At 43.0% G+C, this 15230-nt stretch overlaps 1 protein-coding gene across 1 annotated transcript in view; it reads right to left on the bottom strand.

The window, feature by feature from the left end:
* IQCK (IQ motif containing K) overlaps positions 1 to 15230 on the bottom strand; it is a 148963-nt gene that overhangs the window by 72526 nt on the left and 61207 nt on the right. The window contains exon 7 of the mRNA XM_068969389.1: positions 1786 to 1870. Within this exon, the coding sequence (XP_068825490.1) occupies positions 1786 to 1870 (85 nt within the window). The remainder of the gene's footprint in view (positions 1 to 1785; positions 1871 to 15230) is intronic.

Raw genomic sequence — 15230 nt, forward strand, 5'->3', positions numbered from 1 at the left:
ATTTTTTAAAAGAAGGAGCAAAGAACATCCAGTGGAGAAAGGACAGTCTCTTCAATAAATGTTGTTGGGAAAACTGAGTGGCCCCATGCTAAAAAATGAAAGTAGTCCAATATTCACCACACACAAAAACCAACTCAAAATGAACTAAATACTTGAATGAATGCAAGACTTGAAATGATAAAACTCCCAGGAAAAAATATAGGGAGTATGATCTTAGACTTTGGTCTTAGCAATATATTTCTGGATATGTCTCCTCAGGCAAGGGAGACAAAAGAAAAAAAAAAGTGATACTACATCAAACTAAAAAGCTTTTGCACAGAGAAGGAAACCATCAACAAAACAAAAAGACAATCTACCGAATGAGACATGATATTTGCAAATCATATATCTGATAAAGGGTTAATATCCAAAATATACAAAGAACTTACACAATTCAACAAGAGCAAAACTCTTTAAAAAGACACAAGAGATGAATAGATATTTTACAAAGAAGACATAAATATGGTCAATAGGCTCATGAAAAGATGCTCAGCATCCTTATTGTAATGGGTATCATCAAAAAGTCAACAAATAATGAGTGTTCATAAAGATGTGGAGAAAAGGGAAAGCTTGTGCACTGTTGGTGGGAATGTAAACTGGTGAAACCACTCTGGAACACATTATGATCCCTCAAAAACATAAAAATAGAACATCATATGATCCAGCTATTTCACTTCTGGGTAATTATCCAAAGAATATGAAAACACTAATTTGAATAGATATATATAAGGCAATGGCACCCCACTCCAGTACTCTTGCCTGGAAAATCCCATGGATGGGGGAGCCTGGAAGGCTGCAGTCCATGGGGTTGCTGAGGGTTGGACACACCTGAGCGACTTCACTTTCACTTTTCACTTTCATGCATTGGAGAAGGAAATGGCAACCCACTCCAGTGTTCTTGCCTGGAGAATCCCAGGGATGGGGGAGCCTGGTGGGCTGCCATCTATGGGGTCGCACAGAGTTGGACATGACTGAAGTGACTTAGCAGCAGTAGCAGCATATATATATTCACACACCTCTATTTTCACCACAGCATTGTTCACAATAGCCAAGATAGGGAAACAAAATAAGTGCCCATCAATGGATGAATGAGTAAAGATGTAATACACACACATACACACACACACATACACACACACACACTGAAATATTACTCAGTCACACAAAAAAAGAAATCCTGCCACTTGCAACAACATGGTTAGACCTCGAGGGTATTACACTAAGTAAGATGAAGAAAGACAAATTCTGAATAATTTCACTTATATGTGGAATATAAAAAAAAATGACAAACCAAAACATAAAATAAATGAACCAAACCAAAGCAATATGGAGATATAGATTACCAGAGGGGAAGAGGCTGGGGGAGGGTGAGATGGGTAAAGGAGATCAACTGTAGGGTGACGGATGGAAACAAAATTTCTGTTGGTGAGCATGCTGTAGTGCATACAGTGCAGAAATATGTCATACACACGAAACGTAGAAAGTGTTATAAACTAAAGTTACCTCAATAAAAAGTAAAATATTAGAAAGGCTGCAGGGTAGTTTTAATGACAATTGTGAAATACGTTTTGGTAGAAATTCTAAATTACTCTTTAAGACCTGTTTTACAGAGAATCCTGTTTCCAAGGTCTGGATGTTAGCTATCCTAACCTGTGTTTCAAATTCATCTCCAGGTTTTCCCTCGAGTCCTTCACAGTACACAAATTCCCCAGCAGACGGAATGCCAAAATTGCACATGACGCTTACCAGATAGGCTCTCCAGAATGACTGGATACAGAGTGCTGCTTCCGATTCTGTCAGCAGGAGGGAGAGTGGGATTGCCGGCCGTGGGCTGAAAGGCAATCAAATGGTCATAAGCCCATGAGAATCTGTCTTACAGCCTCAGCAGAGCCTTTGACAACATAATGGCCTCTCTGATTAAGTGCCTCATCCAGTCCCATTCTTAGAAAGCAACAATGTCATTTTTCATAGAAAAGTTTAGGCTTGAGTTAGCATTTGTTTTAAAATCTTGGATGGAATTTTTTTTTTTTTAAACCAGCATACTCTTAAATCATTATTAGCCTGCTGTTTTGAAGGGCTCAGGTTGGAAAGCTGTGTGCTGCTGCTGCTGCTAAGTCACTTTAGTCGTGTCCAACTCGGTGTGACCCCATAGATGGCAGCCCACCAGGGTCCTCTGTCCCTGGGATTCTCCAGGCAAGAATACTGGAGTGGGTTGCCATTGCCTTCTCTAATGCGTGCATGCATACTAAAGTGCTTCAGTTGTGCCTGACTCTGTGCGACCCTATGGATGGTAGCCCGCCAGGCTCCTCTGTCCACAAGATTCTCCAAGCAAGAATACTGGAGTGGGTTGCCATTTCCTTCTCTTGGAAAGCTGCATATGTGACCTTAAAGTAAAAGAAAAAGCAGAAGCCACCTTTAGATATAGCATCATGACTGAGACATAACAAAAGGCTCTTTTTTGGAGAGAGATTAAGTAGCTCATTTCTTTCCTGAAATATTGCAATTTTCTCTGATTGGTGTACATTCCAGTTTAATGTGGTTTTAAGTCAAGCACATTTTAAAGTTGTTTTTCTATTACATCTTAATGAGCAATAAAATATCTCAAGTGCTGGTTAAATTGACAGTGTCTGCTCTTGTGGGATTCTATGATTATGATGGGATTTTTGATCATGAATACCGCATTTAAAATGACTAAATGCTCTCTTTTTGTTGTTTATTTCCTAAAAGTGGTTTAGAGATTACTAACTGCTGGCAAGATTTTACAAGTCTGACTTAATTCTGATTCCTTATGTTTCCCCAAAGCACTGCTATCTCTGAAAGACCAAAAGTCAGGACTTTTCAAATATAATGCAAAAGAAATAAATCCCTGAAAGAATGTAGGTGACGTGGAGGCTGCCCTCCAGGCAGGATCCCCAGAAATGACTTTGCATGTGGGAGATCCCCGAGAGTCTTGGCTGCAAGGCTATCCCTAATGACAGTCATCACTTGAGTTTACAGCCACTCTTACTGTGTACGGAGAGAGGTTGACTCACCTGCTCAGGGTCACACAGCTTGTAAGTGGCCTCCACAGCATCTGGATCCAGACTTACCCACTTCCCCAAGCCCAGGCTTCCCTCACAATTTGTGCTGACACCAGCCCTCCACTGGGCCACCGCTTGCAGATGTCCAGCCCGACAGATTCCAGAACTATCAGGCAACAATGCACAATTCTCTAGGATCTGGGGTTTTATTTCCCACTACACTCAGACTTAAAAACAACAACAAAAAATTCCACCCTTGATACAGTATATTTGTGTGAATTAATGAATACTCTTTTGGATTACTCCAAAATCAAAGACATCAAAGCCAGAAAGAACCTGAGGGGTGATCAGGACCATTTCTAGCAAGTGCAGTGTTGCCAGGCCCTGGGTCTCCAGCGGGGTGGGTCTTTCTCAGGAGACCAAGGAAAGGAGAGTCTACTTCTTTGGAGAGAGAATTACAACCTCCAAATGAGAGTGCTGTTAGAAACCTTCCCCTAATGCTGTGCTTTTATTTGCTTTGTTGTTTGTTTGTTCTGTTTTTTGTTCCCACTTCTTTTTGCCTAATATCTAGTTTTCTGGGCTTTGAGAGAGTATTTGTGTTTTTCTGGAGGCACATGGTCTCCCTGCTTTCTCATTAAACATTTCTCCTTGTACATTGCCCTTATTCTGTCAATCTCAGTTGTGTGACACCAGCAAATCACATCCCTGAAGGAATTTTCCTTCACTAGTTAAAAATCAATAGCATCTAGAAAAACCTTGGTGTTTCTGGAGAGACCTTGGTGGGTTGGCAGTGACTTCGTGAGAATAACGCTATCGTGCATCAATGCCAGCTGACATGCTCAGAGCACCCTGACTCCCCTCCCCCCAGCCTTGCTCCTTGGCTCCAACCAGGGGGGCCCCTTTCATCTCCTCCAACGTGCCCTCCCACCTCAGGGCCTTGGCAGAGGGGCTTTCTTCTGTCTCCAATATCCTCTTACTTCCAGCCAGATCGCTGCATACAGTTGTGTGAGTTGTTCTCTCCTCAAAGGCTCCCAACAGATGGGCCAGAGGCACTGACACCCCAGCACATGCTCTGCCACTTCTGTTCCAGGACAGAGGCCCTTTTTTCTAATGTGATCAAAGGCGCGTTGGGGCTGAGACCTCTTTCTCCCAGTTTACTCATATTCTTTCTTCCGATCGCCACTCAAATGTTATGAAACCATGTGCTTTGATTAGATCAGGGCCACTGTATAATTTTCCTTCCTAGTCCTTGGCCCAATTTGGAGATATAAATCTGTGTGATTGTCTAATTAACATCCTAATCCTCAACTGGACTGAAAGCTCCGTAAGAACAGAAACTGGGCCTGCGTTTGCTCCTCTGGCATTTCCAGCAGTTGGGAGCATGTTTGGCACACAGTAGACACTCAATAAATCTTCGTGGGATGAGCCTCTGCTTGGCCCAGTGCGCTGAGCTCTTTCCATGCGCTGTTTCATTAAATCCTCACAACATTAATAATGAGCCGTTGTTGTCCTTTTAGAGTGAAGAGACTCAGGCATAGAGGGGTGACATGCATCTTCCAAGGTCACTGACCCTTTCCTGCTGAGAATTTAGACTGCCCACAGGAAGTGGTCCACAGAAAAGAGGAGGACAACTCAAAAGTTCTTTCACATGGAATTCAGGGTCTAGGAGCTGTGAGTGTTCAACAGAGGAAAGCACAGCCATTTGTCTGGAAGGAAAAAAAATGAGCGAGGAGAAGTTGTAATCATTGAAATTGCCCTCTTGATTAATTCTTACAGCAATAACCTGGCAGGTGTTCATTTGCCTGATGCTCCACAGAGAAATCCAGTGTCAGGACAGCAGAACAAAGTCGAGTGTGTCACGAGTATCTGAGGGGAGGCTTGCTGGGGCCTTTCTATGGAGCTGCAGTTTTCTTATTTTCAGTATGTTTCTCTGTACTGATATTATGAAATCCTCAAAGTATCCACATCCCTGTTTTGGAATAGCCGTAGGATAGGATAGGAGAAGGCAATGGCACCCCACTCCAGTACTCTTGCCTGGAACATCCCATAGACAGAGGGGCCTGGTAGGCTGCAGTCCATGGGGTCACTAAGAGTCAGACACAACTGAGCGACTTCACTTTCGCTTTTCACTTTCATGCATTGGAGAAGGAAATGGGAACCCACTCCAGTGTTCTTGCCTGGAGAATCCCAGGGATCGGGGAGCCTGGTGGGCTGCCGTCTATGGGGTCGCACAGAGTCAGACATGACTGAAGCGACTTGGCAGCAGCAGCAGCAGCAACAGGAGAGGAGATGGAGAATCTGGGGACACGACAGGCCCGGTCAGTCGAACAAAGGACTTCCGGTAGTAATGAGACCCCAGATCACTTTGCATCACAATGGCATCTCCAAAAACCGAAATGAGATTTCTATTAGGCCTTTAAGCAGTAATGTGAGGCCACATTTAATGACACCCCGGCTTTCCTGGTGAAATAATGGGGCTCTGTCTAGTTCTTGATGAAAGTGAAAGAGGAAAGTGAAAAAGTTGGCTTACAACTCAACATTCAGAAAACTGAGATCATGGCATCTGGTCCCATCACTTCATGGCAAATAGACAGGGGAACAATGGAAACAGTGAAAGACTTTATTTTTGGGGGCTCCAAAATCACTGCAGAGGATGACCATAGCCATGAAATTAAAAGACGCTTGATCCTTGGAAAAAAAGCTATGACCAACCTAGACAGATATTAAAAAGCGGAGACATTTCTTTGCCAACAAAGCTCTGTTTAGTCAAAGCTATGGTTTTCCAGTAGTCGTGTATGGATGTCAGAGTTGAAATATAAAGAAAGCTGACTGCTGAAGAATTAATGCTTTTGAACTGTGGTGTTGGAGAAGATTCTTGAGAGTCCCTTGGACGGCAAGGAGATCCAACCAGTCCATCCTAAACGAAATCAGTCCTGAATATTCATTAGAAGGACTGATGCTGAAGCTGAAATTCCAATACTTTGGCCACCTGATGCGAAGAACCAACTCATTGGAAAAGACCCTGATGCTGTGAAAGATTGAAGGCAGAAGGAGAAGAGGACAACAGAGGATGAGATGGTTGGATGGCATGACCAACACGATGGACATGAGTTTGAGTAAACTCCGGGAGTTAGTGATGGACAGGGAGGCCTGACGTGCTGCAGTCCATGGGGCCGCAAAGAGTCAGACACAACTGAGTGACTGAACTGAACTGTCTAGTTCCCAAACCAAGAATAAGTGTGAATCAGGGCAGAAGAAGAGAACTTAATCTTCGGAGAGAAGTCCCTAGGAATTATTAGTCATTTCAGCAGCCCAGCTCAAAAGGATAGGAGCCATTCCAAGCCCTTTTCTCTCTCTTGGAATCAGTGCAACTGGCTTCAGGTCAAATAAAAATTGAGATCAAGTAGAGGTGACTGCTCATCTTTGGGGAACTGGGGAGGGGAGGGGAAACAAGAGTGTCAATCCCAGGAGAAGGCAGCTGAGGCTCCCATGGGCTTAAACTGGACCCCCGAACCCCATCCCCGTGCAAACAGGTTTTAGCATTCCAATGGCGCAACAGTACTGCTGAGTGTTTCCAAGAATTGTCTTATTGGCAGTGCACATTTGTCAGGTCTTCTTCCTTTTTTCCCTCAAACCTGAATTAAATCTATTTGAATCACAATTGATTCTGTAATTTTGAGAAGGAACAAGAATGTACTCTTCTGATTGTGCACACATGTATGTATAAATACACATACACACACACACACACACACACAATTCTTCCCCTGCTCCCGACAATTTTTGGAGGATCAGCAAAATATTTCAGAACCTAGAGAAGTTGTAGTATACTCACAAAATGCACAAGAGAATCTGAGAAGTTAGTCTTTATTAATTTCTCCATCCAGCTGCAAGATGAAAGTTACCATCTGAAACAGCATTTATGGTCTATGGCCATACCACTCTGAATGCGTCCGATCTCATCTGAAATGGCATTTATGAAGAAAAAGCGGAAGGGAGAATGGCCTGCTTTATATTGAAAACTGAATCTTGAAATCCAAATTTGTTCCACTGTTCATTAGGTAAAAGATTAAGTTGTTTTCTTGTAACGTGAAAGAATAAGCTAGATGCAAAGTCATTTACAAAACGACACAGGCCTTAAATCAACCATCATTCATAAAACCTTTCACCAATTCACAGGGCTGGCATTTGAAACCCTCTACTCATGGTATTCAGCAAAAGAGGTTACCCAGTCCCTGCCCTCAGCCTTAATTGGTTTCCCAAACATTCTATGTTGGAGGCTTCACCATCTTGAGGATTGAACCTCAAATATTTGGAAGAAGTACAATAGACTAGTGGTCCCCAACTTTTTTGGCACCAGAGACTGGTTTCGTGGATGACAATTTTTCCATGGGCCAGGGGCAGGAGGTGGTTTGATTCAAGTGCATTACCTTTATTGTGTACTTTATTTCTATTATTATTACATTAGCTCCACTTCAGATTAGTGATTAGTAATGCCTCCAGGCATTAGATCCCAGACACTGGGGACCCCTGCAGTAGAAGTTATCTGGAATGGGACTTCCAGACTAGTCATTAAGTCCAGAATCTCCTAGGATTCTTTTAATCCAGCCTTTCATGACATGAGGAATGGTTCCAAGAAACCTCTTGCTTACCTGCCCACCAACTCCACTCTGAGAGACCAACAAAACAGTTATTACCCAGCATCGGGCTGAATCATTCTCCCACATAAACACAGGGTCAAGTCCCATTTTGCCAACCCCGTCATTGGAAGCCACATAAGGGTCCAGTCAACGGTGCTCCCTAACAATACACTGCAAGACCTTGTGCTCACCCTTGGGCTGCAGGTTTAACCGTCTTCAAAACCAGGGCTGGTTATTTTCTGCTGTTCGATAAATATGCCCAGAGTGCTGTGTTATTGAGTCTCTTCGTAACTGAGTACATGTTTTCTCCAAACTGGTTTAAGGAGAACCTTAAGGAGTTCTGCCTCTTTCTGTGTCCTTCTTCCTGCTCCAGAGGTGTCTGGGAAGAGCAGACCAGCTCCTTCCTCACCTCTTCCAAACTTCTCACAGTAGATCTTAACTTGTTTTGTGCCATAATCCCTTTACATTTTGGAAATTTGGATTTCTTCTCTGAATAATATTTTTAAAAATACAATAGTAAATACATAAGATTTTTAAGCAAACCAATTAGATTAAAATACAGTTATCAAAATGGGTTTCCCAGATGGTGCAGTGGTAAAGAATCAGCCTACCAATGCAGGAGACACAGAGGACATAGTTTCAATCTCTGGGTTGGGAAGATCCCCTGGAGGAAGAAATGGCAACCCACTCCAGTATTTTTGCTCGGAAAATCCATGGACAGAGGAGCCTGGTGGGCTACATTCCATGGGGTTGCAGAGAGTCGAACACGACTGAGTGACTGAACACAACAACAACAGTTATCAAAATATTTTTTTTAACTGTTGGTAAAATACTAATTTACTTGCTTCTAAATCATACTGTAAATAAAAGTGCTAATGGCAGTTCCATTAACTAATATAATTGGAAGAAAGAGACAAGTGTAAATGATATTTCAAGATCACTGTAACAACCGTAGCTGGATGTGAAAACATCTGATTGTTGCTATTAGAGACAAAGTTACAGTTACTGTGGATACTATTGAAGTTTGTGTCCCACATTCATAAGTAAAAGAGAGGCTAAATTTCAGTTAGAGATCAGTGAAAATAAAGAGGTAATTTCTCTATCTTCCAAGGTCAAGGACCCCTGAATCATAGAAAATTGTGGCTGGAGCTGGGAACCAGGGAAGATGAGTTTTGCATCCAGGATGAGACTAAAGACTCAGGATTTAAAAATAAACAAGATGAACTCAAACAGTGAAATTAGACTATCTAAAAACAGTGACTAGGAAGTTATGGAATTTGGCCAAAAGGTTATTAAAGGGCTACTTCCTAGACGGAAGAGAGATTCAAAGTAATATGGTGATGTAGATACTGGAGAAAAAAAGGAAAAAAGGTTTCATGTTTTTATTCCCAGTAAGTTGTAATTCTTCAGTAAACCCATTAATTTTCAATATCTAACTCTAATTTTCCCCAAAGCATTTCAGTAAATGGTTTCCCATTCAGCTACTTGCTTGGGCCTGAAATCTCCAAGTCATTCTTGCCTTAGCTCTCTGTCACCCCGCATCCAACATCAAAGTAGATCCCAAATCCGACCTCTTCTCACCTTCTCCACTGCAAGCCACAGTCATCTCCTGCCTGCAAGCACCTGCTCACTGGCCTCTCTGTTTGCACTAGTAGTGCAAACCTTTGGTCAACTCCCCCTCCAGCTGCCAGGGTGATCTTTTTATAAGATAAATTGGATTACCTCACTCTTCTGTTCAGAACCCTCCAGTGGTTTCCTATCACACTCAAAAGAAAAAAAAAAAAAAGAATCCAAACTCTTCATCATGGCATCCGAGGCCCCACCAAAGAGGCAGCCTCGCTAGCCTCTTTGTCTTCATGTCCTCCCATACTCTCGGCCTCCCTCGTCTCTTCCTGCCTCACTGGCCATGTTCCTGTCTCTGGGACTTTGCAGTGGCTGTTCCCTCTGCCTGGAACACTCTTCCTTCCAGTCTTCATAAAGTTGGCTCCCTCCGTGTGTCATTCAGGTGCCAGTGTCACCTCCTTGGAGAACTGAGCTTCCCTGCCTTCCCTAAAAACACTAGTACCTCTTACCCCAGGCCTGTGACTCTCAATCCACTCACTCGGCTTTATTTTTCTTCAAAGCTCTTGGGTCTTCTTTACATTATACAGTATGTTTATTTGTGAGTTTGGTTATTGTCTGTCCTTACAAGGTAAATTCCACAGGAGCCAAGACTTTCTGTCTTTGTACCTACGGTACTTTGTATCTATGGTACCTAGAAAAAGTGCCTGGAAAAAGGCAGGCATTCAATAAGCATTTTTGAGGGGATAAGTATTATTATAGATAAGAAAACAGAGGACTTCCCTTAGTGTCAGAATGTATCAGTGGCAGAGCTGAGGTTAAATGCAGATACTCTGTCTTTCTCTTGCCTGGTCATGCTGCTCCCCGTGTTTCATCTTGCCAAAGCAACGGTTACTATTCTCTTAAGATTAAGGATAAGATAAAAGCTATCATTCTTTGAATACCTACCGTGAGCCCTCTGCAGTAAGAATATCTTTCATTTTTATTTGCCTTTCATACCCTCCCCCTTCTTGTGGTATCAGCCCTCAGATTTTGTTCTGACTGCTCCCCACCCCATGTCAGAGGTAACGTGGGTTACGGTGCCTTGCCCTCCCCGGGCCGAGGTGTGCATCTGAAACCCAGGTTGAGCCAAGCAGATGCCCTTTCTCTGGAGCAGGAATCTTGAGTGGAATGTCAAAGACTAGAGGGGTCTATGCACCATGGGTCTCTAAATCTGCTTCTTAGGCCAGACCCTTATATTTCCTTTTGTGTCTGTGGGTTATCTTTTTACCTTCAATACATACCTTTTTTCTCAAGTAGCCTTTAACTTTCCATTGCTTGCAACAAAAAAAGCTCTGATGCCATCTTTAACTGTCACCGCAACCCTATGATGTAGGTTTTATTACCATCCCCATAGTACAGAAGAGAGGAGTAAGGCCCAGAGATGTGAAGGGAAAGCTCCAGGTCACCTAACATCATACATCATGTTGGCTGCACACAGGTCCCAAGATGTCCACCTCCAGTCCCCGGACTCTGTGAATATATATACATATATATATATACTCCCTTATATGGCAAAAAAGGCTTTGTAGCTGTGATTAAGTGAATGGTCTTGAGATTATCCTGGATTATCTAGGTGGGCCTAATGATATAATCACAAGGGTCCTTATGAGAGGGTCCTTATGAGAGGGAAGCAGGCCCCGTGACAACAGGAACAAGAGGTCAGAGCAATGCAAGGAAAGGATCAGGAGCCTTCCAGGATGCAGGCAGCCTCCAGATACCAGAAAAGACCAGAGAAGAATTCTCCCCTAGAGTCTCGAGAAGGGACCAGCCTTGGCAACACAGACCTGAGCCCTGTGAAACTGATTTTGGGCTTCTAGCCTCCAGAACTGTAAGAAAATAAATCTGTGCTGCTTTAAGCCACCAAGGTTGTGGTAATTTACTAAACAGTCATAGGAAACTACTATGCCAACTACTAAACATCAGAGCTCAGACTGGAACCCAGAGGTGTCTGCCATGCTGCCTCATGCAGGCTCCGCGGGCCTCTCCCCAAAGAGCCACACAGAAACGACAGGAAGGAGAGGAAGCAGACCTTGGGCCCCAGGGAAGGGCCACCCCCGCGACACACCTCCAGTGAGAGAGAGGCACTCAGCATGTCCTGAACTCAAGAAGCAGCTCTCTTTCCTTCCTGTTTGAAGACGAAAGTTAACATAAAGAGCAAGGAAAAAAAAAAAAAAAGATTAATTATCAGGATACTCTGGCCTTTGGAATTACTGAGACAGAAGTCTTCCATAAGACAAAATGAATCTAAAGGCTTTTTTCCTTTCAACAGGGCATGACAACAAAATTTTTGCCAGGCTACCACCTAACTATGATCTTTAGTGCAGAATACATGACATTTCTTGTGCTGTTCTGAAGGCATGAGGGTTTGGGGGGTCTCACAAAATGCTTAAGCTCAGCACAGACCATCATACAAACGCTGGTGCTTGTCCTCAAACGGTACAGTGACTCTTCTGTTTTCATCTTGGGTTTTGGTCATAAGATACCTTTCACTGACCTGAAAGTATTGAGGATTTTTCTTTTCTTTTATCCAACGGTAGAACTTAGCTGAAAAGAGATTTCGCCCAAAGGAAACTTTTCTTTTCTCTTCTATAACATAATCTTTGTTTCATTGAAGGTCTCAGTTTTAATGATGTTTTTCATGAGCCTTTTCCCCAGGGACACAGGGCCAGAGAGGCAGCAGTGTGCTTTTTGTTCCTTGTATTTATTTAGTGATTGATCTGTGCAAGCAAACTGGACTAATACTTTTTGGTCAAAATAAAAAGCTAAATGCTTCCTGTTCTTAGTATGATAGCAAACAATTTCACTGTTTCTTATGGGCAGGTTAAGTCAGGACTACATTCAATAAAAGAGGATATCGCTGGATTCAAAAACAGGAGCAAGGAAAAGAGGAGAAATGATGTAATCTGCCGCTGCTGAAAGGCTGATTGGAACATGTGCAGATTGTTTTATTTCTCCAAACTATCACTCCTTTCCCTATAAGAGAATCGTGCATCCCGGCTCTTCCATTCGCCTTTGGTTTTTCCCAAAGCGGGTGGTGTCAACTCCCTATAACACTGATATTGAGCTTGCTCACGGGCCTTGTACTGAACAATGAAGTGTGAGCAGAAGTAATATTGGCCTGGGTTGCTCGTTGCCCTTCTCCCTCTGCTGTGGGACTGAGGAAGGTGCTGTTCCTCCTTCCCGAGCCCCAGAATGAAAAGAGACTTGGAGCAGGGCCAAAGAGGACACATAGCCAGCAAAACAGGGTGCAGAATAAATCTTAGCTGTTATAAGGTATTGAGATGTAAGGGTTGTTTGTTGCTAGAGCAAAATCTAGAGAGAGCTGACTAATGCGGAATACAAGAGGGTAGCTGGGTAAATATCATGTAGAAGAACCTATCAGGGCTCTTTCATAACCCTTATTCAGAATGGCTTAAACAAAAACAGAAAAAAGGGGGGTGGTATTTATCTTTAAAAAGGAAAAGAAAAAAGGTATTTATTAATTCACTTTATTAGTAGGGGTAGAGTTAGGTTTAGATGAGATCAGAGAGGTTCAAAACGTGCCGTAGGGACTCAGACTCTGGCCACCACTCAGTTCCGCTGTTACCCCCAGGTACAGTCTCTTTAGATAATTGCCCTCAGCTGCTCAAGGCATGGCAACCCACTCCAGTGTTCTTGCCTGGAGAATCCCAGGGACAGGGGAGCCTCATGGGCTGCCGTCTGTGGGGTCGCATGGAGTCGGACACGACTGAAGCGACTTAGCAGCAGCAGCTCAAGGCTTATAACCTCAAAGTTGGAAGTCTAGAGGAAAAGACAGAAAAGTTTTCCTGGTTGCTTCTTGAAAAATCTCGGGGTTGTCTCTGGGCTTGTCTCTCATTTAACTGTGGTGGTCAGGGGAATTCACTGCTCTGGTCACATACTGGGTCACAAACTCAGCCCAGAGCCAGAGGCGGAGTCAGTTCACTTTGTGCTTGAACTGAGAAGGGGAGAGGGATGATCCTTCCAAAAACACAGGGACTACTGTGACCAAAAGAAGGGGGAATTCAGTGCAGGGCTGGAAAAAACATGAATGTCTAAAACACAGCAAGAAAATGGAATGAAATGAAATAGAATAAATACTCTTTCATTCTGCAATTCTTTTTAGTTCTTCATGTAACTCTGTAGACAATATGAAAACTACAAAATAATGTAGAGGGGAAAACAAAAGCCATAGTCTTGCCATTTGGAGTGAAACATCCCTTCGAAAGAACTTAGATCTAGAGTTATTTAATTCTGTGATGATCCTTGACTTAAAATGTTTCCTTCCACTATATCGTTTAACAGATATGTATAGATTATATATTGTAAAACTTCATTATTTGTATAAACCTAAGAATTTTTAAAGGGTGGTCAAAGTTTATATAAAACAGCTACGTAAGAGTGCAGATCTTAAAGCAAAGAGTCATGGAAAAGGGATGGGCAGAGTGAAGAGCGTGTTAAATTATTGGGACCTATGGGACAAGGACCCATCATTTACGTGATGAGCAATAGGCAGCTGCCGGTCCGCTGGCGACAAATGATTGCGACCTCCCAGCTGTGATCTGACAATATGATGATGTCGAGCCTCAAAGACAGCTGGACTTGGGGGAATTTATTTTAAGAAGAACATTAAAATAAATCCAAACTCATATTTTAGATGGCTCCCTCGGCTGGTCGTTAACATTATTTGAGGCGATAAATGCTACGACACATAATATATACAAAGGAGCGGCATCTGACACAGGAGCTGACTCTATAACGAGCACACAAGATGAAAATCCCACTTAGCCAAAACTTTCCCTTGGCACACCTTAAATTACCCATATAAAGACATGGCACCTTTCCAGTGGTCTCAGGGAGCCTGTGTTTTCCATCTTAGTACTGATCTCTAAGTACCAGGTGATAGGCAGAAGGGTGGAGTAATTAGTCATGCTCCAACAAGCACTGACTCTGGAGCCAGGCAGCTTGGGTCTGAATCCTATCCCTGCTATTTCCTAGCTTTTGACCTTGACAAGTAACTTACATCGTTGTGCCTCAGCTTTTTCTCTGACATACGGCTGCTGTTAACACAGCTAGGACCCATGGGCTATCCAGTGTTTCCTTACATATCTCACAATCCCTTACAGATGTTTTGAGGCCTTGCTCTGTGAGAAGAGGTGAGAAAATTAAGAATGAGGGTGGTTCCTCCACTCTTGTCTTCTTTTTGTTTTAGTGACTTCAAAAATGAGTTGTTCCAAATAGCTATAATTTGTAAGAGGCTGTCCAACCTGTATCAGTCTTTGCATAAGTGTGAAATAAACTGTTCTTTTGGCTATTGTTCGTAACTGGAACCTAGTCTAGGCTAACTTGATTAACAGTGGGTAAATAGTTCCCACTTTGTAGGGTTGTCACGGAAGTTAAATTAGGTACTATTTATATACCGTTCAGAATAGTACCTGAGTAAACAGCAGGGCTTCCCTGGTGGCTCAGACAGTAAAGAAACTGTCTGCAAAGCAACAGACTTGGGTTTGACCCTCAGGTGAGGAAGATCCCTTGGCGAAGGGAATGGCTACCCACTCCCGTATTCTTGCCTGGAAAATTCCATGGACATTGGAGCCTGGTGGGCTACAGTCCATGGGGTCACAATGAATTGGACATGACTGAGCAGCTAACACTTTCACTTCACTTCAAACACTATATACACTGGCAACCCACTCCAGTATTCTTGCCTGGAAAATTCCCTGGACAGAGGAGCCTGACAGGCTACAGTCTGTGGGGCCACAAAGAGTCTGACACAGCTGAGCACACACATAAACACTATATAAATGCTTGGTTGGTCGGTAGGTGGTTAGGTAGCTTATGTAGGCAGACAGACAGACACAGAAGGAAGCAGTTGCCTTCTAGGCTGCTCACATGGTAAGTGTCACATAAAACTGAAGACAACTAAGGAAAG

Source organism: Capricornis sumatraensis, chromosome 3, assembly GCF_032405125.1.
Source record: "Capricornis sumatraensis isolate serow.1 chromosome 3, serow.2, whole genome shotgun sequence".
NCBI lineage: Eukaryota > Metazoa > Chordata > Mammalia > Artiodactyla > Bovidae > Capricornis > Capricornis sumatraensis.